The sequence below is a fragment of the Coturnix japonica genome, chromosome 14, assembly GCF_001577835.2.
Source record: "Coturnix japonica isolate 7356 chromosome 14, Coturnix japonica 2.1, whole genome shotgun sequence".
NCBI lineage: Eukaryota > Metazoa > Chordata > Aves > Galliformes > Phasianidae > Coturnix > Coturnix japonica.
This window is the reverse complement of record NC_029529.1, coordinates 1124570-1147771: the sequence shown is the minus strand read 5'-3', so window position 1 is coordinate 1147771 and position 23202 is coordinate 1124570. Positions and strand designations below refer to the sequence as shown.

Below are 23202 nucleotides of genomic sequence, written 5' to 3'. Positions count from 1 at the left end.
ATGCTTTACATCACTCAGCTCCGCCCGGAGCTGCGCCCATGAGCAGCAGCTGGGACTGCAGTGAAAAGTACCTCCACGTCACTTCCCAGCACTCTGCACCCTGCTCAGTGCTGTGCTCACTGCCACCAGGCAATCCCAGGTAGCCCTGACTGCCAGCACACATCTCCCTGCCCATGCTGAAATCCTTCACCTCAGCGAATACCTTCGTGACATGACTAAAATCATTTCCCTGAAGAAGCAGAGAATAAATAACACAGGTTAGCTCAAATAGTTCTCTCCATAGAAGTGCCCTACCTATTTGTGTTGGCTCTGGATGCCAGGAAGAAAACTGAAGGCATGACAACCACGGGGGAATAGTTTGAGAAGCAGGGAAAGCAGTGCTTCTGTGCTTGAACTTTGTACGAATGCTTCTCTCCAATAACCCTGGGTTCAATGGGGACCTACGGAGCAATGGAGTCAGGGTGCGTGGGCAGGCAGCTGCATTATCAAATGACTATAAGCAAACGTCTTGGACTGAGCAAAGCATTCAGCTGCAGGCTGATATAAATTACAAGGGATGTAAAAACATGGGAAAACACTAAATGCAATTCCTTTTTTAATTGAAGACTTTGATTTCCTGGACATAAAGCAAAAAAATGAATGTCACCAGTTATGTCAAAGCTCCATATGAGCATGGTGAAAGATGAATTTCTCTAATAATACATCAACTATCAGGAGCTGGTGTTGTATCAGAGTGAATAAGGAGGATCTTCAATTTGATTTGCGCAAGGCTGATGACAGATGGAATGATGTGCAAAGGAAACAGAAATAACAGTAACTTATGAGAAACAAAACTATTTCTTAATGGGAAAAACATCAAGGAATCCATATATTCATTTCCCTAGCATACTGAGTGAACTGGTCCATACAAGCAAAGTAAAGTAGCAAGTTTTGTGTAAATGTAAATGAAAATTTACTTACGGCTTGAATATAGTAAATATAAAGTCTATATCCTATAAAGTATCGTTTAAAATTCAGTACAATACTATGAGCAAAGGCTGAAAGAAAGCATGATGAATTGCAGTGAGGGAAACAGAATGTGAGGAAAAATATGTGGCTCAGCAACGTGGGGGATGGCAGACTAAAGCTGGTGTATTTTGTGTTAGTTAATCATCTGTTTTGGACTGATTAACGCAGCAAACTTGGTCTATTGCATTTGAGACAGTGACACACATCACTGGAAGTAGAAGCAATGGGGATTCATATAAAAGCAATGTGAACAAAGACAGAGGTTATAACAAACAAGGAATTAGAAGAACAGAGCAATCCTGATGGATTTCCCCAGGAATGAGCCTTTGGAGCCGTGCCGTGGAAGCTGCGCCTCCATTACCCAGGAACGACCAGGCCCAGCCTCAAAAAATGTGCAGATGAAGCAGAGCTGGGAGGTACTGCCCATAGTGAGGAGCACCAGATCATCGTGTTGGAATTAGATGACCTTCTTGACTGTAGTGATAGAAATTCAATAATGTGAACTGCAAAGTCATGTTCTTGGGATTCACCAGCTGGAAGCAACAGAGAAGGAAAGAGATCGGAGTGTCATCTGAGTGAGAGAAACTGTCAGGGAACCAGAGCTGCCAACACGGCACAGCAGGGGAAAGAGACGACACGAAGATGGGTTAGGTGAGATTTTTAGCAGAGAAGGAACTATTGGTGCTTTTACACTGGACATGGATAAGATTTTCTGTGAAATATTTATACAATTGAAAAACTTGTTGAAAAAAATGAACTGAAATCAGCGCAGATGGCGGCTAGAACAAGTACAGGAATGGAGCATCAGACTGAGGGAGAGAGCAAAAGAGCACAGTTTGATCGGCAGGACAGCAAAGCAGCAATGTGTGTGTCCTTTATGAGCAGATTTGGGGATAAACAGCAACAAAACAGAGCCCTGTTAAAGGTTAACATGAACATGAGATCTGACTGCTGCTCTGTGATCAGCAGTGTGTGGAGACCCAACACTAAGGAAAAAGTTCACAATGCGGCATAATCTTTTACAGAGCACAAAGGCGAGGAGCCTACATTGTAACAGAGGGCTTGGGAAAGTTGGATTACATATTAAGTTCTTCTCAAATACTCTTTGCCCTCTAACCATTCTATTCAGCATCAGCTTTCCAGTCTACAATCTAAACTTACTTGGTTCCTGTTTTATCAAGGCACACTGTGATAAAGAACTCGCACTGGGACGCTGTGTAAGTTCAAGGACACAAATTCTCCACCTTCCAAAATGATCCTCTGCACTTCTGGAGGATGCAGAAATGCTTTTCTCTAAAAACATGGTCTCTTCACTCTACTTCAGTACGCCAATATAGTTAACCAACAGGCTCACAACAGGAAACAAAGCAATTGTTTGCTCTATTTGTTCCCCATCTCTTATCCCACTGTACATTGCCTGGCCAAACACAACCCTTACCTGTGTGCCTGCAGGTACCTCAGACCTATCAGACATTGCAGGAATAGTACCAGTAACAGCAGCATGTTTTTTTACATATTTAAGGCTGTGGCTTATCAGCACGGCTGGCACAAACACAGCAGAAGCCGACGCCAACCCGCCGGGCCGCGCTGCTGCGGGAGCCCCACGCAGCTCTCAGCCGCCAGGTGGCGCTGCTGGGCCTCGTCCGGGCGGGGCGGCAGCCGGGCAGCGAGCGGCCGCTGGAGCTGCGTGAGTCCTATGGGGCGATGCCGGCTGCATCGAGGCTGGTTATGATTAAGAATTGCTTCATTTTTTACACACCCAGCTCAAAACCGCCCCCCTGCCTTTCTCCTTAATAACTCGTCATAATTTGATTACTGCATTACCCCTTCTGTTCTTCCAGGAACAACCTTGAAGCAATACGATTCACTCTCTCATTCTGTTATTGAGACATTTTCTCTTCGGGAAAATCCTGCCCGCTCCACGATCACAGAAGACTCCAGAAATAATCTAATCTACACGGCCTGGCTGCCAAGTGGGTGTAGAATTCAATGAATTCACACACAGTGGCCGCATCCTTCACAAAGACCACTTCCCTGGTGGTTGCCTGTTTACATAGCTCAGAAGTGTAAGGAGTGCAAGGTGTATGCTTGGGATAATGTAAAAATCCACTGCCATTGCTCGGGAGCATCGCAGCAACATCAGAGCCATTCAAAAGCCTCCTCTGGCTCCGTGCCCACTGGCCCTGGTGGAACAGCTTTAAGCCATTGCTGAATGTTTCAGCTGCCCTGGAGGAAACTGTATTTATCCTTCCTTGTCAGTTTTAGTTAGACCAGTTAATTGCCAGCCTGATGCCTCTGCTGCTCCAGCAATGATTAACCAACACAGCATCCTTTGACCACCCCGGGAGCAGAATACTCCACACTTTGCTGCAGCAGCAGAATACATTAAACTATGCCTCATCCTAAAGAGAGGTACCGCACATGCTATGGAAAGCTGGAAGACATTAGACCCCACCCTGATGCTTTGATCACTTGGGAACAAGCTCTGAGTCTTTAAATGACCTCCAGAGATCACAGAGATGCACATCCATACCCATGATCATTCACCAGTTGGTCAGTTTCCTCTTGTTAAACAAAGTAACCAATGCAATTAATAAATCCCAGCATTCTCACAAAGGCTTGCTGTGCATTCAATGGACATTAGGATCTATCCATGGCAGGCCCATTCCTTCTTGGACAACAAGTGATTGAAGAGCACAGCAAGCCAGGCCACTCCATGAAGCTCAACTAGCAGCAGTAAGGAGCTGAGCATATGGGTTTGTGGTGAGACATTACAAAGCCTCAGATCCAACCCTGGCTGCAGTGTGGATTTACAGAGTACAGCGCAGTGCTGTCACACTGCAGAACAACCACTCTAAGTACAGCTCTAAGCACAGCCGTGAGCAGGGCTCCTCTCTGCTCGTCACCTCTGAGGGTCACACGAGTACACAGGAGGTGGTGAAGATGGAGCGTTAGCGTACCCAGTGTCAGCATGTCGCCTCTTAGCTCCCCTAAGCTGGGGATCTTGTGTCTGCATTGAAGAATGATTCATTTTGAAAGAATGCAGGTGTCAAAATGCAGGCAGATCTCCAGCTATGTATAAATTAGACTATCTGTTTCTTGCTGATACAAATTTTCACACGCTAGGGGGGAAAAGTGCTGGTTTCATGCATCACTTTGCACTGGATTGTGTCCAGTTGCTTTACTTATCATTATGCAACTCAACCCAGGGCAATTCAACACCCAAAGACAAAATTAGAAATATAAAAATATATTTGCACGGTTTCTTTGCTCTCCACAACAATGTTTATTTCACCCCTCAACCCAAGATGAACCGTACAGCACAGAATGAAGGAGTGACAGCAGCATCCTCTATGAGATGAGAGCTACGTTCAGCTCTTACCAGGCAAAGCGGCCTTCACTGCGCCCCACAGGCCTGGGCACGAAGGGCAGCACACGGGGATACTGCGGGGATACCCGGGTGAGGAGCAGGGAGAACTGAACTACATTCATTTGCCCACAAGAATTATTTCAGTGAAAGGGACTCATTAATGCAGGCTAAAGGTATTTATTGTCAGCTGCTATGAAGTGTAGTTCTCAGACTGTCCCATTCTTAGGAAGCCATAAGGACAAAACATGACAGAGGTCTGACACAGCTACCACAGACCCAGAGTTCTGCCCCTTTCTGCACAGGACAAAACCCTTCCCAGGTGTTACCGACTTTAAAAGAGAAGTTCTCTTGTTTCCTTTAACTTCACAACTGCAGAGTTTGCCATCAAATCCAGCACTGAGCAACCACTGCCTGCAGAAATGTCAGATGGTGCAAAGTACCTCAGCAAGATCTGGAAAGTGCTCAGCATTCCTCAGAACAGAAATAGCTGCTACCACCAGGGAGAAATTCCTATCACATACAGCCCAAAGAAGTGGATGTTAGGGTATTCATTGCACATACTTAGAGGCAGACTAAATACAGACGTGGCATTACATTTGTTGGGGGAGTGGGTCTGATTTTTGGTGCTGGCAGAGTCTCTTTGACTGGGATTTGCAGCATGCCACCATTTTCACTGTGGTGTTTCCAGCCTTACTTCCAGCATCCAACACACAGCTCTTCTGAAAACTGAACTCCGGCAGTCTTGACATAAAGGCAAAAGCAGCCGCAGAGATGTGCTCCAGTTGCCATCAGAAAATGTTGCTGCTCCTCAGCTTGTCACATTTTCACCCATAAGAACAGAACAGAAATACAGTGCTGTGTTTTTGACTACACTTCAGAGACAACAGACCAGGTCCCTGACACTGAAAAACCGGCTGTGTTTAAAGAAAGCATCTTCAGCTTGTTCAGCTCCAAGCCTTCCTGACCAGCACAACACACAGAAACTGAAACCAGTCTGTGGGGAGCAACCAACAGGAGAAGCCAGAGAGGACTGGAAGCCCCAAGGCTGTGATGGCAGTGTGCTACCAAACAGAGCCCAGTGTTTTTGTTAAACAGGGCCCTAAACTCCCACTGCACTAGAAAGCATCCATCAGCTTTATCCACACTGACCAGTCTGCAATCTTCCATGCTGTCGGGGCTCCATACGCACAATCCTAATGTGAACTACGTCTGTCTAGCTCAGATCCCGTCCTTTTAGACAGCGCTGGGGCTGCAGTCCTATTCCTGGTCTTTTTCAGCACGGCTCTTTGCCCCAGGACATGCTGAGCAGGCAGGTGTCCCAGCAGGACGTCCAGTGTGAGGCCTGGCCCCAAGGACTGCTGTTCTGAAAGAGCCATTAGGAGCCCTAGAAGGATTTCTTGTTTTCACTTAGAGTTTCGGTGTGGAGGATTTCTCCAAAACAAGAAGGATCCATTAAGTTTATTTTCTACTTAATTCCATGCTAATAATAAATTACTTCAAATTACAGCAAAAAGTTCTCCTTTAGATATGAGGTTTCTAAGACTGATGCCATCAGGTAAACAAGTGTTGCCAGCCACAGCGCCCGCATGGTTCTCCTAAGAATGGTGCTAAAAGCATCGTGAGGATTTGGGGTCAGCTGAGACAGGATATCTGATCTGCAGATCCCATCTGGAATTTCCTTGGTAGCTGGAACAGCAGAGGACAAGCTGAATTATCAAATTCATCAGACAACTTAAAATGGTCTGAAATGAAGTGGTGGAGTTAAACATACTGGTTTGCTCTTACCAGAAAAAAAGCCTGTTTACCTGTTTACCATACAGAGAAACAAACAAAGCATTGTTTGAGTCAAATTAATTTGATTCTAATTGGAGTTAACAATAATTTTCCTTTGTTAAGCCTTTTTCACCCTAGCGCCCTTCAAAGCAGTCAAAAAGAGATACACGTATCTGCAAATCTCATGTTCGCCACTGCCATTGTAGCAGCATTTCTCATCTCCAGTTCTATGGTTTTTTAATCTCTTCCATCTGCTCCACACGTGTTCAGCATACCCAGTTTGGTAACTCATCAGCTCAGTTCATACATTAAGCCCATGTATTCCAAACAAGCACGCCGGGCTATGTACTCATACTCCTACTGCCTGCAGCAGGCTGTAAAGCTGCTGTAGCAACTGCCTGCACTGTGAAGTACACAGCACGAGGTTGCTCTGGGGAAGTGAAATGCTGCTCTATTTTGACAGGTCTCACCCAGGCTACTTTATGTAAAGTAAATAACTCTCTTCAGTTACATGCAACAAGACAGTATCTCAGAAGAGATCTGGGGCCACTTGTCCTTCTGGAGGCCCCAGCACAGCTGAGCCAGGCTGTGTTGAGATGGCTGCTGAGCTGCACGCCTTGCCTGGCCTTATGGCCACAGCTGAGATCCCAAGGGAATGCCACAGCCTCACCCCGCAGGCAGGGGATGCTCCAGGGTGCATTCCTCAAGGGGCTGGTGAATATTTACCCCAACAGAATAGCGTAAAATCAAGAGTGGAAAGGGAGCTGCAACATTTCAGCCTCTAAAGATGAGGTTCTTATTTTTCATGCTACTGATTGCTTTCGCTTCTCTAATAGTTGTCTTGATGTTTTTGCACGTGACATTGTTTACACAGTTTTCCTTGGCAAACTCCAGGGGCTTGCAGAAGGACTGGCAGTAGGATACAACAAAAGGATGCTCAATTATCTGCCCATGAGATCTAGTTTTAAAACTGAGTGCCATCTCATTCCACTCACCCAAACAAAATCCTTTCAGAAGGCAATCTGCAGGCCATACCAGCAGCAGGTGAGTTCCCGTGTTTTGTCTCTTTACAGCCACTTAGCTCCATACCAGCCAGACCTGAGGTCTAAATAGGAGTGTGTGCTGCAGCTAAAGCTGACTACAGACACATTCAGGCTTGGGCTGGTCACCCCACACAGAAGATCCCCCCCCCCCCCCCTCCCCTCCCCGAATCCATCACATTGCTCATGCAGGAAAGCTCTCTGGACCTTCTCTGTCCAAACAGCAGCTTGAGAAAGCTGAAGCTGCTGGTTTCAGCCTCCTGCTTCCATAAAGGCCCTGATGTAATTACTTACAGGTGTTTCAATTCAACCAACTCCAACAAGGCTTAGAAAAACTTTCCAGTGTTATTCAGTGGATGCTCCTCTATCTGTTTTGTAATGACTACATTACTTAATAGAAAAATATGCTTGGTTACCCAAATATTCATGAACTTTATATCATGTTTAATTTTGTCCTTTTTCCCCAAAGCATTACTTGGATTCTTCTATCACTTCTAATAATGCACACACTCCCATTCTTACGCCAAAAAAATTCCATCATTTTAATAAAACCAGAAAGCATTCCCATAATTTAAATGACTGTCTCCACTGTTGATGACACCATCAATTATAAAGTTACATGATGGAGAAAATCTCCAGTGCTGATTAGCACACATTTTTCAACACGGCTGTGAAAGTAAAGCTTTATATAGCTGTAGCTTTCAGGAAGAAGCAGGGATTTGGTATTCAGGAATCACCTGACCATGGCATTCTGAGATAACAGTTCCACAACGCTGCTCAGTAAAGGCTTCACGTTGCACGCGAGAATCACATTTCAGAAAATGTTCCATTTTGCACAAAAGTAGTTGAAATTAAACTCAAACTTTAAATGCCAAATGCTGCCCAGAGCTGCAGCTTCAACAGCCCCATTCACCTTTCTATGTTTGTACAGGATATACGCTACCTGGGCAAAAATTTACTCTTACTTCTCATATTCAGCAAAGTATTTAAGTACATATTTCACTTAACACCTGCTCTGATCCACCTCTACTCAGAAAAGGACAGGCAGACATGGAGAACTCCAGCATCAGCAAAACGCCTCCTGCATCACCTTCTGGAGTTTGACACCCGGACAGTGCTGAGTGGTACATCCAGGTGAAGCAGTTGGAGAGGAAATAGCCACATCCTTCCAGGAATCATGAAGATTCATAAAATGAATCAAGAGTTCCCTTCAGTTGTTTGTGCATTCTAATGTCACTGTGTGAGCTGTGTCTGAGAGCAGCAGCTGCAGCTGTGCACCTTCCTGTCTGGCAAAGCAGGGACTCACCATCAGCTGCTGCATGTTTTCGGCAAGGCTATTCCTTCCTGCTGTGAGAGGCAACCAGGGACAACCACAGCTCAGCTCCTGGGCAGGACATAGGCCTCTGCCCCCAGAGCTTCACTTGGCCCTTCACTCCTTAAGTTTCCAGTTTAGGACAATTCCTTGTATGTTTTTAGTGAAGCACCATCAGTGCAATAATCAACTCAGTCAGAGGCCCATTCAGTTCTAAGACAGTCATAGGTATTTATTGCTAGGATGCAATAAATGCATGTCTTCATTCAAAGCAGCAGATTTGAAATGATTAAGTTTATGCCTGCTGGCTGCAGCAATTTGCAAATGGGATCCACAGTGACTGTAATGTCGTTTGTCCCAGAATGAATCAACCAACCATTTCTGCCCGTGTTGTTCGACAGCACACAGCAAAGCTCGAAACCACTGCAATATCCGGACACCGCTGTTACCCAGGAGCTACAGCACAAATGCAGCCCTGTCCAGGAAGAACAATGCCCTCTTCTGTCTCCTCATCCTGCTGATCCTTTAAGCACTGGAATCATTTTATTGATGCATCATTTGATTAAACCCCACTTATCTGTCAGACATCAATGAATTATTGTTTGTAAAGAGAACCTAATGATTTCATAACCTGATGCCTCTACGTCTCTAGTACCAATTATCATATTAATTTAGCTCACTTTTTTATAGTTCTCATTCTAATTATTTTCAGTACTTTGCTGTTTGTTGGGGATGTCTAACAGGGATGAGGGAATGCTTCTGAAGCTCCTGGTCTGGGTGTGTGCCCTGGAGGTTAGGACTCCATATTAGGACAATTCCTGAAGGCACAGCAACCCCTCACCACGCTCTGGTTTCCATACAAAGAATCACGAAGGCACACGGGCAGCGCCAGGTTTTGTCCAGCTGCTGATCTCAGCTCGTGGAGGAGCTCAGCTGCCTCTCCCAGTCCATGGGGTGGGTGCAGGCTTTGTGCACAGGAGCCCCGCGAGGCGCCTCCCACGGCAGTTTGTGCTTAGGGGCTTCTTCAAATATATGTAGCCTTAAGAAAAAATACATATCCTTGGCAAACAACTCTGCCAGAAAAATCAAAGGCTCAGCAATAGCAGTTCTATGTGGTTGCTCCAAAAGTATGCCTCCTATTTATTTCCCATGGGAATGACAGCAGATGTGGAAGATTACAGCAACACCTAACCCACAGATCAAATTTCTCAGGTACAAACAACTATTTTTTCAACACACAGTACATACGATGAGTTTATGGATTCTCACCATGATGAACACAGAGCCCTGCATGCCAGTTTCTCGTGTCAAAATCTGCACGAGCGGAGGTGAGCACAGTCCCAATTCACGCACCCCTGAAACGCATTCCTCACTGTGCTGACATCCACTGTTTGGCCTCCATATGCATTCACAAGCATCGATGAATGTCAATAGGGGCATTTTTTCACATGAGGAATTCATTCCACCCCTTTGCTCCACCCACACTCCCATGTCAGGCGCCATTCTGTCAGAGTGCCCCTCTGCTGCCATCTGTCACACAGCAACAGCACGTCATGGAACGCTGGTGGGAAGGTTCAGCCTCTGCTGCCATCCCACCAACAGCTGCCTCTGACACTGGCCAAAATCATAAAACAGGAGGCATTACTTTCAGAGCGCAGCACATGCATGAATAATGGCCCAGTCCTTGGTTCATGCTCCTTTAACTACATAACTGTGAGGGTTGACTGTGTTTGTATTGGGATACACTGCACACACAGTATAGATGTAATAGATGAGAATATCCAGGTAAGCTCTGCTTAGAACACCCAGACAGCTCAGACATACATAACATCTGAAAACCTGCTGCCTATTTACAGTGCCTATCAGCCACAGTTACAGAGCACACAGTGCAAAACACAGACCAGCAGCATTCCCTGCCACAGGCCGTCTCTTCAGGGCCCATCGTGTCTGAGAGCTGAAGACCATCACACAGGAGCAGAGTGCAACAGAGCGAATACTGAACAGAGCAGCTGTTTTAGGCACACATCTTTGCTTCCAATGTAGCCGGAGCAGATTGCTTCCACAGAACAGATTTTATTTTCTCCTCCAAACCCACAGTTATCCTACTCGTGGATTGCTTTAGAATTAAAGCAGAGCAGTATTTATCTACAAGCTTTCTGGTGCTTGCTGCATGTAATTTTTAAGGTACTGAAATCTGATGGTTGAGCTATTTTGTCCATTTATGAATGATTCCATCGGATGCAATAGGCTCAGTCTGCCATCTCAGGAGTTATTTTATGTGAACTTCCTTCTTCAGAAAAAAAAAAACAACACCTTTTTCTTTCTGCATCACAATTTGGCCATTTTTAGAATGACATTTAAATGGAAATGTATCTTTTGTAGTTACCAAACTGCAAAAATAAAACAAATGCACTATTTGGTATCCCAGGTACAGCCTCCACACCCCCACAGCACACACTGCAGTGCTTTTCAGCACATTGCTGGGGTAGTTCTGAGATGTCCACAGATGTTCACTGAAGCAATATGTCACTCCAGCAGAAATGTTGCTAGAATGACAGGAGCGTGATGCACTAATGCAATTACACTAAATTACATTCATACAATTTCTTTCATCTCACATAGTCCTAAAGCAAATGACGAGCTGAATGGATAGTGCCCTTTCACTATTCACACATCATTCTTCGCATAGGATAGGTTAAATACATGATATGAGGTGACTGCTATTCCTTGACTGGCAACCCTGGGATATCCATGTCATTGGCTTCCAGGGAAAACCATCACAAGCCTATATAAAGGCAGCAAATCCAATTTATTTCAGTTAAAATGGGTATTCACAACTGCTTACTATATTCTTGTTATTCTGCTGTACACACAATTCCCTTCAGCGCTCATGGAATAATAAGAGATGCAATACAGAACAATACAGATGGCCTATAGCTGCTCAACATGGAGATGTAACTTCAGGTGTTGGAGGGGTTAAAGGCAAAAATGGAAAAAAATAAAGCAAGAGAAGAGCATTCCATTACAGAGTCCTGTAGAAGCCAATGAGACTTGAGAGAAGTTAAATACTCGAGTCACAGGGTTTAAAACTGCTCTTAGTGGAAACCTGATAATCTGAAAGGGATATTTTTCCCTATGTTTTAATAATTCCCCAGATCCTTTCCCTGCCAAGCTGGATGGCAGCTGGAAAGTCACTAACAGCATTTAACGTAAGAAAGTAAAAATGAGTGCACAGATGTTTTTGCAATGTCTAACAAAGAGCTTGCAACCAAAATGTTTGTTGGAGGCTGGTTGTAAATAGAGTTACATGATCCTGGTGCATTTCAGCCAGTGTACATGTTCCAGCTCTGAGGTGCCTCCAATCTCACTGCAAAAGTGACTCCAAAATTCAACAGAGTCTGAGCGCAGCTAAGCAGACCAGAGCCATAAATCATTTAACGTTCAAGCTTCATCCTTGAAATTTCAGAGAACAAAAGGAATTGTGTCCTCACAGCTTCTTAGGAAACAAAGCATGCTCTTAAGGATTGCTTCCTTATGTGAAGCACATACAAAAGTTCAAACTAATGCCAAGAGTCCACAGGCATTAAGGGAAATAACAGCAATCACTGCTATTTTTAAAGGGAAGAGTGGGGGCGAGGGGTTAACATATGTGGAATTAGCTCTAGGCAAAATGAGAAGCCATTGCATCTAAAATCAAATGCATTCTCTGAAACAGACACCAGAGCCCAAATTCCCTTGTAGACTCCTGCAGTCCAAGAGTTTCAGCAGAACTTGGCCTTCCTCTTAACTTAGCTTCATTAGGTCATATCATGCCATCAATTTTTATGCCGGACGCCCCGCTTACTGCACATCAGTTGTTGGCACTATGTAGGCAATTTTCCGATTTGGAGGGGGAGAAAAGGGTGGTGTGTGCACGAGGGTGAGGAATTTTCTTCCCATGTAGAATAAGTCATTTCTTAGAACAGTTTGAGGGGAAGCGATATTTGTGTCCCTTCTGCCAGATGTCACCAGGGGCAACGAGAGTCAGGATTAAATATCTACCAAATTCCTCCTGAAATTTGTCAGCGCCAGGTGGTCAATAACCCATTCAGAAAACTGACCGCCTCCCACTGCCATCCTTGGCCAACGGTTCCTCCTCTCACAAGAACGATCCCTGGAGCTGAAACATTTTGATAGAGGACCAACTAGAGATTCTTTAAAAAAAACCCTGTTGCAATAATTTCTGCTGTTTATATGCAGTAGGTGAAACAATGCCCCCTCCTCACATGCTTTTGCCATCTTGCATCTGCTGTCTGCGTTGGATGGGCTGAGCTCTCACAGAAACCCCCTGTGCCTCTCTCCCTGCCTCACACAGTGAATGTCAGGGCTGTCCTCAGAGCTGGGTTAGACTCGCCTTTCATCTTAGTTAGAAAAGCTTCTACAAAAAAACACAGATGCTTTGATACTCTCTCTGACATTAAGACAGCCTGCACTGTCACACCTTACTGTGCCACCACCTCAAGCTGTGATGCCTTGCTCTGCCATCCCTCACCCCGGCTGCAGTGCCATCTCGTGTTGCCATCCACGTGGCTTGTTGTCTTTCACTCTTCTGCCTGAACCCACAGATGAGATCTGTGTCTGACTCCTCACCCAGTTACACTGCGCAGTCCGTGAAACAAGGCTGAGATGATCAGCTCCCTTCTGTGTGAGCACAAAGGAACTGCACTGAGAAAAAGGGAAAAAAAAACAAACAATGAAAAAGACACCTAAAAAAGTCAGTCACCCACGGGAGATCAGAACGTGGGTTACAGAACTGCAGACACTCCTCACATATTGCTCCCTGCTACTACCAGCATTTCTCTCTGTTCTAAAAGCGAGGATCCGTCATGCAGAGCTCAGCAGCTTTTGTCTCACAGACAGCTGGTAGATCACAGCCCCTCTGCTTCATAAAGACACAACCAAACAGGATGTCAGAACCTTACAGGATTCAAAGCTTTTCTCTGGAAACATACCAGACAAAATCCCCTCCCCCAGCCAACTGTTCCCATGGATTGAGATAACATTATTTTACCTCCTGTAGCAACAAATTCACTGTGGGTTTTTTTTCTAAACAACAGCAAACAAGGCATTCTGAAGACAATACAGCCATTAGTTTTTCACTATGCAGTTTGATACACAAACAACATTTGAACGGGACATCTTTAATCTTTCTGTTTATCGATTAAACTCTATCACATGTCATGTCTGTAGATAAGATAACAAGTCATCATCACATTTAAACCTTCATTAAAGTCACCCCTCCTGAAGCAAGCCCTGCTTCATTTCATCTGACTCCTCAGACCAAGCGTATCAGAAAGGTTTTTGGTTTCTGTCCTACATCAGATGGACAAGTTGGTATTTTCTGCTTAAATCAGAAGAAATTGAATACAACTCCGTCCTTAACGCGTATCTGGCCACTTATCTTGTTTCGTTTGCAAATATCATGTATTCTCTTGAGATAAAAATAGTACAAGATGATTAGTTAGGCAAGTTCACTTGACACCATTCCCCCTTCGTGACGCTTAAATCTAAAATCTGTATATGGTATACAACTTAAAGTATATATACGCAAGCTCAGCTCTGGTGGAGACACACAGCAAGTGCTCTCCTCCCAGCCTGACTGCTCCCTTATCCAGTTGAGAAGACCACAAAGGTAAGGTAAACTGATTAGATCCTCTGCTTTCAAAAAATTAAACGAAAAATGCTCCCAACATGGAAAGCACCAATTTAACTAAAATATATATTCTAATATCGGCTTGTGTAATTATCACAAAATGACATAGAACAGAATCACCATTCAGATCACAGGATGGGTAAAGACAGAGCGGTGCCCTGCACAGAAATTAAGGCCATGCTGCAGTTTCCAGATTATTTTTTTTTAAACTCTCCCCCATGTTTTTAATGCTGTCAGTGCAGGGAGGTGAGTGGCAGAGCTCCAGATCACCTTGCCCAGTGCTGAGAGGGAGAAACACTCTGCACCAGAAGTCGCTGGGACAAAACAACTGCTAACAAAACAGAAGTAACTGAGCTGCCTTAGCTGGAGAAATGCTCACTGCCACCAGCATGCATTTGTCCCACTGTGTCCTTACATCTTATGAGACATTCAGAAGGAGACTGGCAATGTTCTCTGCTGACAACAAACTGGTGGGGAGGCAGTGATTTCACATTGTGGAGAAAGCTTCTATGTATCTGTAGATCACAGATCAAAGTACACTATAAATGGTTACCAGCATTTGGCCTCCTCCTCACTGCTGCTGCTTTCCATACTCACAGCATATCGCTGAGGATGGGTTTGGGATTCGCGTTAAGAGATTTCTGTTCTCTGGTGGCTTTCAAGAATAACTTTTCTATGTCTCAATTCCTCTTTCTTAATTAACTTCAGGTTATCTCATAGCAATGCAGCAAGTTTTAAACTGCAGTCTGCACTGGTGTGTGCTGTGAAACTAGAAATGCATCAGTGCTGCTAAATGCAGCACTGCAAGGAGCGACCAGCAATTTGGGCCTTGTAGCATTCACTTAAGAAATATATACTACTTTGGCAAATGAACTAATGCAGCTGTTGGTGGCTGACACAGAGTATCTCTTGTCAAATGCTGCTGTATCAGAAGAAAATGCCTCCAGGCTTTTATTAGGAATGAGCATTAAGCCTCAATAGCTCTGCTCCAAGCAAATCAACGTTCTGAACTGCTGAAATTTGGATACAAATCTGGCTTATCACCCATCATCACCAACTCAAAACAAAACAAATGACAAAATCACAGCATAATTGGGAACTTATTTGTAAAAAGCCACCATGAAAAGTGGTCCTTTAATGCTGTAGTGCCCCAGCAGACCAAATTTACAGCACTGTTACAGTTACTGGGTGCAGCAAAGCAGAAGAAGAAATAACTCTTGAGATTCAGACTTCCTTGAAACAAGTGAAATTATTCTTATTTATTCCACACCATTATTTTCATTCCTATAAAGATCACCACATTTACTGATAATAACACCACAGTTTTTATCATTCCAATTAAATTTAGTCCAGATATAGCTCTAGGGGACATACTTGGCCCTACCTTTTTATATGTACTGTAAATATATGCTGATTTTAATTGAGTAGTAACCCACCTCTGGGAAAACCCACAGCAAATTCATGAAGTTCTGTGGTTCCATACACTTTTGATGTGCTCCCCCAGCACAACACAGCCATCAGATCTTCCTGAAGCCCCACGTTCACACACGCAGAATTCCTCCCTCATTACCCAGCTTTAAGTGGAAGCACCTGCTGCAGACATCTGCTTCAGTATGCTCCCCTTAAAATTAGATGAATAATGTCTCCCCTATCATGTACTGTCACTGCAGCAACTTCAGATAGAGCCATAAAAGAGATAGAGAAGTCATTTTAATGACTAAGTAGCTCACATTTAATTTATTTTTCAGTTCAACAATGGCCATCACTGACATCCTTTCTGCTAAAGATATTGAATCTGCTCTCTCCAGCTGCCAGGGTAAGGAATGGTTTCTCTCCAGCCAGAAGATGCATATCATTTTTGAATCTTAAGATGGCATGCCTATCATTTTCCCCATAGATTCCTTCCCCGTGAGCTATCTTTGTAGCTACGTTACAGCATAGCTTCTTGAATTCAGAAAGCCTTACAGGCGGTTATTTGATGGGTAACATTACCTGAAACAGAGTGGCAGTAAGAGCCACAGTTTCAGTGAGCATGAAGCTGGCTCTCAATTCCCAAACCTGCAAAGACATCCATGGTTACCCCTTGTCCTTCAGACTGCCAGAACGAGCTGCAGATCGCAGAATCCCCCCGTTACTTGTGAAGCAATGATCAGTCTTGCTTCTCTCAGAGTTCCCCCCCCGTAGGATCACAGCAGTTCCCCAAATACCCCATAAGAAACTTCAAGGCTGAAAAATTTTGTACCAAACTCTTCACCAAAGTAAGGACTAAATGAATACAATACAATTACAAGAGTTGTTAGTAGGGCACAGCAGCACCCTCTCAATACTTATTAACCGCATGTGACACAGCCAGCTAGAGCCCTGATTTAGCACGATGTGCACTGTAGCAGAAAATTCCAAACTGGATGAAAGGATGTATGAGCACAGGCACAGAGTGATTAAACAGGGGGAGTATCCACCAAATCATCTCAGCTGAGTTGGGAGCAGGAGAAAAAGGAGCAGGTTGGTGTTCAGAACCAGGCATGTGTACTCCTAAGGAATACACGTTGTAGCAGCAACTTGAAAGGAAAACATGTAAGAGGATTTTGTCTCTTCCAGCTGAGGATTCCTTCAATTACAAGTCTTTCTTCTCCACGGTTGGCTTATCCAGCAAAACTCCTGATCAGATCAAGAAAGTTTTTGGAATCCTTGATCAGGACAAGAGCGGCTTCATTGAAGAAGAAGAGCTTCAGTAAGTATTGCTCAGCTGCTGCATTTCTTTGAAGAGTGGAAACCTTTGAACATCCCCAGTGTCCCAGAAAAAACTTGGTGTTATTTTTAAAAAGCAATGCCAAGCTTTGATTTTCCTTGAATTTGTGCGGATCTCACCAGATGTTACAAACAACTCTTACTTTTTGTGTGTGTGTGTGGGTGTTTAAGTTAGAAAACCAGAGGTGTAATATGCTGAAGTCACTGCAGAAAAGCAGCCTCAAGCACAGTGCTCTGCCCTGCTCAATTCCAGGCTGTTTCTGAAGAACTTCTCTTCAAGTGCCAGAGTCCTCACCTCTGCGGAGACCAAGGCTTTTCTAGCTGCAGGTGACACTGATGGCGACGGAAAAATTGGAGTAGAAGGTAAAGCTGCTGGAAACTTCATCCAAGTCAGGCTTCAAAATGCATGCGTTTAGTTACACTTTAATAGCCAAATGGAGAACACATCCCGGGAACTGATCCCAGCACTTCCTGTTGTATTTTTCATACTAACAAATACTCTTTCTTTTTTTTTGGCTTTTTTTTTTTTTCATAGCCTTATTTCTATGTAGTCTCTGTTGTAGCAAAAACAGATTTAGGCCCAATGTAGAACCTGTTCTTTCAGCTAACAACAATGGTGTTGGGGTTCATTTCTGCATGTACCTGATCCATAGGCTCAGACTGCTGCATTTTCAGAAGGTTCTGAATGATTTCTCACTCTGAATTTTCACTTTGGCAATGGACGCTCTGCACTTTTGGTCATAGGACACTTTCACTTTTAAACAATTTCCACCTACATGAACTTAATTATGACCCCTTTCAGCATTACTGAGGGGGTAACCCTGTAACATAAAGCAGGGCCAGTATTGCTCCTAAGGGCCAGAACTGCTGTATGGCAGTACATATGTGCTCTGATGTTGGCAGGTTTCACTGCATGGTCCTTCTATAAGAAACCACATCAAATTCCTTCAGAAAATCTCTCAGGAATAATGTGAACTGGGTGGGGTATTTCTTCTGGAAACTGCAGCAGAAGAAAATAGGACATTATGCATCGTGTATTAGAGATGAAGTCACTGAAAACAGGGCTGTCTCAGCCGAACTAGGACAGGTGGCAATAACTCTAACAGACACACGTGCTAATCTTAGCCAGAGTTTGGGAGGAGAGAGATACACTGTTGGAGGAATTTGCTTTAGCAGCAGCTTTTGCAGCTTCTGTTTATGAGCCCCAAATAGGACATTATATTATGCCAGTCTTAGCTCTTAACTATTGAATTTCCCATTCTGAAATTACGTCACTATTAAAACATTTTGCTTCTGAATAATAATTTAAAAGACATACTGGAAATATATAGAAAGCTGCATGTTTGAGCTAATTCACTCTGTTAGTTATTATCAGAGTTTGTAATGGGTTCCAGATAGCTCAGTATTTCCTACAAACATGAAATTACAGATGCTCTCCTCCTCTCTGCACCAACTCTTTTAAGGAGTAAAAAATCTGCTACACCCCCAGAATCTCAGTTTAGAAACAGCTCTGCAGTGTTATAATAGCACAGGGAGCCCTCCATAGCTATGAGATTAGGACATTTTTATCTATCTTTTCTAAAGATGTTACAAGTACTGTCATCTCTTTTTATTCTCTGCCTTTCTCTTTTTCTTTCTTGACAGAATTCCAGTCTCTGGTGAAGGCATAAACAGCATTAGACCAAAGGCAGCCTTGGACTGACTCTTCCAATTACCTCGTCCAACAAGCACTTCGCACTCTGCATGTGTTTGTACATTTTTATATTGTTTCAGGCATCAGCAATTCCCCATATGTCAAGCTCACACAAAGCATTGCTGAGAAATCTCACAGTGTGCAGATGTTTCCATTGCAAAGAAGGCACTTTGTGATTTTCAGATACTCATAATGTTGAAATTGTGGCTAGAAGATGGGATAAAAAATGCTGTTTTTTCCAATTTTGTTTAGGTTTTCCTTCCTCATGTTTAACATGCTGACTTGCCACACACAGTTTTAATGATTTTAAATAATACAATATCTCTTAAGACATAAGTACCCTGGTTTTGCTGAGTTTTATTTCTGCTTAATTCTCTGATCCTTTAGGAGAAGCAGTGCTAACAAGATAGCTACAAATAATTAATATTCATTCCCAGACCTGAGGCTCTGAGGAAAAAAAATGGAAGAGGAGCTGACACATAGAAGAAAGCATAGAATAAATTTGTGGGTATTTTACAAAATGAAGTATTAAGTTACAGCATCTATCATCAGAAAGTGTTTATGGCCTAAAATGTAACTCTCCTTCAAGAAGATTTATCTTTCATGAAACCTAAGGAAGCTGTGAGATAGAGGAGAAGGCTCTAATCCCATCTCTGACACCGGCCCAAGTTACAGTCCCCTGACGACGAGCCACGGGCCTGGAGGTTTTTCTGTTCATCAGGAGCATGTTGCTGATTATCTCTTAATAGCTACTACACAATAATTCTTTACCACGTTTGTGAATCTTGGTGTTTCAGAGGAAAAAACAGACAGCCTTTATCATAAAGTGAAGCAGAGTACAAACTCTGTTTTATGTGACTAAATAATGCCTATTATTCAGTTCTTTCATTTGTTACAATGAATTATTATCTACATAACCCATAACATCAGTGATCTACTCAAGCATGAAAATCACTAAGAGCTTATCTTTCCTTTGATAAGTGTCTCATAGGGTTTAGTACCACTGATGGCAGCTTTCATTAATGGAGAACACAAACAATACTTATGGTGTTATGCAGAGCTCAGTACACTCAGTAGATGTTATGTATTTCTGGCTGAGTGCGCCACACATTTCCCCACTAACATTTAGCTGGGACTTTTCCCATCTACCAAGCCTTGGTTCCAGCTCAGTAGCTTGTCATTCTAATTCTCCCTGCTGAAACTGGGTGATAATTGTAACATAATTTGGCAGCTGTTTCGAAGAAGAGCAGAAACAAAACCTTCTGGAACTTTATGTAACACTCAGCGTTGGCATTTCCATGAATTGCAACGTGATTAAGTGAGGCGAGTGCAGCTCACCCAGCCCAGGCATGTAAGAAAGCTGTTCATCAGATTTAACACTGTTCATGCAAAAGAGGAATTCCAGCAATCAGACTCACTGCAGCCTTGGCAGAATCATAGTGAATATAAATTCTAATTCTATCCCCAAAGCCTTTGATGTTAAATCTGGGCTTGAATTATAGCTGCTGTTAATTACAGCACTGAAATGTTTTGCATAATGATGACACTCTGTTGGTTCCTTTTCCTCATTTTCCTGAACACTGAAGAAAAAAATGCAGAGCAATCCAGGCCAGCAGCAACATACAGATATAATGCAGATATCAGCAATTCACACTAACTACCAAAATCTCACCTCACTAATTCACAAGCAGAGAGTGAACACAATGCAAGAAGTAACAAACCTGACATTTCATTTGTTGCACACCTGAATGTCTCTTGAGGAATGCAAGAAATGCAAGTCCATAATGTAGAGAGCGACCTATCTGGTACTTTAGAGGTGTTCAACTATTGCACATCGCTGCCTTCTGGTGCCACCAGGAGAACTTCAGGACTTCTGGGAATGAGGCAATTCTTGTCTACAATGGAACTTCATGTAAAACTCTGAGAACTTTGTTCATGAGAAAATCCATTTCATACAGTAATTTCTGGAAACAAAATGGGTTTAAATTTTTATCAAAGCCACCCAGTGACTTCATTAATAAGAAATCAGAATTTAAAACAGGGCTCACAGCCAGTTCAGCAAAACCAACGTTTGGTCCCTATTAACTCTTGTGCTGGCTCTAACATTCACATTTTTAGAACTGAACTGAAATAGAAGAGAATCATTTCCATCAAAAGCAAACAATTTCTTTCTGCTATGTGGCAGAAGAATTAAGAAATGAAAGCAATACCTTTCACCTTGCCTACTTTTATCAATTACGGCCCTAGACAGACCTACATAGGCGCCAACAGCTACTGGTTATACAGACGTTTGAAACAGTCTCTTAATGCATAAGGGATATGCTTAATGCTTAAGGCATAGGGTCACAAAGTAATCTATGCCAGAAGGGACCTCTGGAGGTCTGTGGTTCACTCCCCACCCCCTGGCCCAAAAAGCCAACTTATAGCACACTGCTCTCAAATGGGTTTGAGTACCTACAGGCATGGAGGCTTGGTAATCTCTCTGATTAAACTGATAAGTAAGGGTTCAATCCCCCACACTGAGCATTCATGAGTAAAGTACAAAAATAAAGTGTGGTTGAATACACACTTAAAATCCAATCTTCTACTTTAAACTGTTTATACTACATCAAATCTAAAACCACCCAACAACACCCTGTGCATCACACCAATAATCCTTTCTCAGCCTCTACAGCAACTCCATCCTACCCAGAATAACGCTGCTTCTTAATTCCTAGGATAAAAGAAGCGTTGTTTGTATGTTTCACTTACGACAACTAAAGATCAATATAAAACGTGAGCAGCAGATCTGAATCCTACTGAGCCCACAGACTGTGAGTTCTTGGACACACCTCTGCTGCATACCTAGTCCTCTCATTGCCCTGCAGGAGCAGAATAATCTTTAATCCTCCCAATACCTCTTGTGAAATGAAGACATACTGTAATCTGTTTAAATGGGAAATCAATACAAAGAAATCTTGTCTGTCTTGCACAAGCTCTTATAAGGTTATGGTTGGACAGGAGCCCAATACCCCAAACCCAACCTGTTGCTCCAGCTAATGAATCCATCACATTTCTTAGTTCAAATCTTGTTTTGTCCTGATATTTAGTGGAAATTGGCTCCCCAGTAACTTCATGTTATTAGAGAACTCCAGGAATTCCAAGCAGTTTTATCTCCCCACTGTTCCTCTGGAACAGTCTAGAGTCATTTGTAAACTCTGGATTCCATTTCAGCCCTCCAACTGTTCAAAATCTGGCATTCATTTTCTAACAGGAGGAGTAACAGAGCACAGAAAGGGCAGGGGGATGTCAGAACATTCATTACACACAGACGGTAAAGTTTCTTTGAGTTAGCAGCCAGCCCATGTGGAAAATCTTTGATGCAGCACCATCAGAGACGCCTGGAGCTCTTCACACAAACAGTGTGGGCAGAGGAGGCCAAGCCTGGATTCATTTCCTGGAATAGGTTACTGAAATAGATATATCCTGATTGAATCCCTGAACTGACATCTATGATTCTACATACTTAGCATCTTCATATCTAGTTGTGTGTATATTTTAAAGCATTTTAAGAAGTGGGTGCTGTGGAATTTGAACTAATTTAAAGCGTTCATGCTTTTGGAAACTGAATTTCCACACTGCTTTTGCTTGCAAGCACACACAGATAGATAACACTGTGTAGGTAGAGACTTTCTGGAAAACCTTCTGTATGGAAGGTCCATGGAGAAAACTGTCCTTCAGTTGGGATATGGCTGCTCCAGAACTTTAGATTTGCTCATCAGCACATCTGGCACTCAAGAAAGCAAGAAAATCAGAGCTGCTGTGTGTCAAGATCAAGAAAAGAAATTCAGCTTACCACATCAGTTACCATATGCAAAGAAGTCACTCCCAGTCAATGGCTTCCCCTGCAGCTGCAAAGACATCACAGACCCTACGGCTGAAAGGGGAATTTGTGTCCAGTTTAAAATATATGAATGCCCAGCTCAGGAATCATACTGGTTTCATCACACCTAGATGGATATCTCCTGGTATTTCCCAGATAACAACTTCTTGCCCTAACTCCTGAGATTCCACAACAAACTGATCCTGTATTTGCAGCAATCTATAGCCAGCATACAAATATACACAGTAAAGCCTGGTTTGGTTAGGTAGCTGAAATAATCTGTTCTGCCTAATTATCACTGAAGGAAGATCCCCTGGATTCATCTCCAAGTTTTCTTGTTATTTCAGCCTTTCAGTTGATTTGACAGATTAGACGTTTTTTTTCCTTTAAGTATCTGTTCCCCTTTCTTCTCCCTTGCTTGTGAATGCATACCTGTGTCTTCATGTTTTCATGACATTCGGTTCCTCTCACCCTGAGTCTCGGGAAGATCTCGTGGTAGCACCCAACTGTCTTTGGTGCCATCTACAGGCAAGAGTCTATCAGCCACATCTACATTCAAGAAGTATCGATAAACGCACTGAAATTCAATGCTGCCTCTTGACAAAAAAACATTCCTTGAATTTTCAGCAGCTCCAATACGACTGGCAGATCCTCTCTGATCTCATGCAGTATTCTCACATATTACGTAGGAATTTGGCCAAAAC

The 23202-nt window shown here is 43.3% G+C and overlaps 1 protein-coding gene across 1 annotated transcript; it reads left to right on the top strand.

Annotated features, from left to right (window-relative positions):
- The first annotated feature begins 15946 nt into the window (after positions 1–15946).
- Positions 15947–18972, top strand: LOC107320546 (parvalbumin, thymic). Its single transcript, XM_015876492.2, has 4 exons — positions 15947–16011; positions 16794–16926; positions 17197–17306; positions 18588–18972. Exons 1-4 carry the CDS (start codon positions 15951–15953, stop codon positions 18611–18613), a joined length of 330 nt encoding a protein of 109 aa, XP_015731978.1. The 5' UTR covers positions 15947–15950; the 3' UTR covers positions 18614–18972.
- Positions 18973–23202: the final 4230 nt, after the last annotated feature.

Bases quoted from the DNA above. Each gene is read 5' to 3' on its own strand.
- LOC107320546 (XM_015876492.2), top strand. From the start codon at position 15,951: ATGGCCATCACTGACATCCTTTCTGCTAAAGATATTGAATCTGCTCTC. The intron at 16,012-16,793 runs GTAAGGAATGGT...TGTCTCTTCCAG, and splicing joins TGCTCTCTCCAGCTGCCAGG to CTGAGGATTCCTTCAATTAC. The intron at 16,927-17,196 runs GTAAGTATTGCT...GCTCAATTCCAG, and splicing joins ATTGAAGAAGAAGAGCTTCA to GCTGTTTCTGAAGAACTTCT.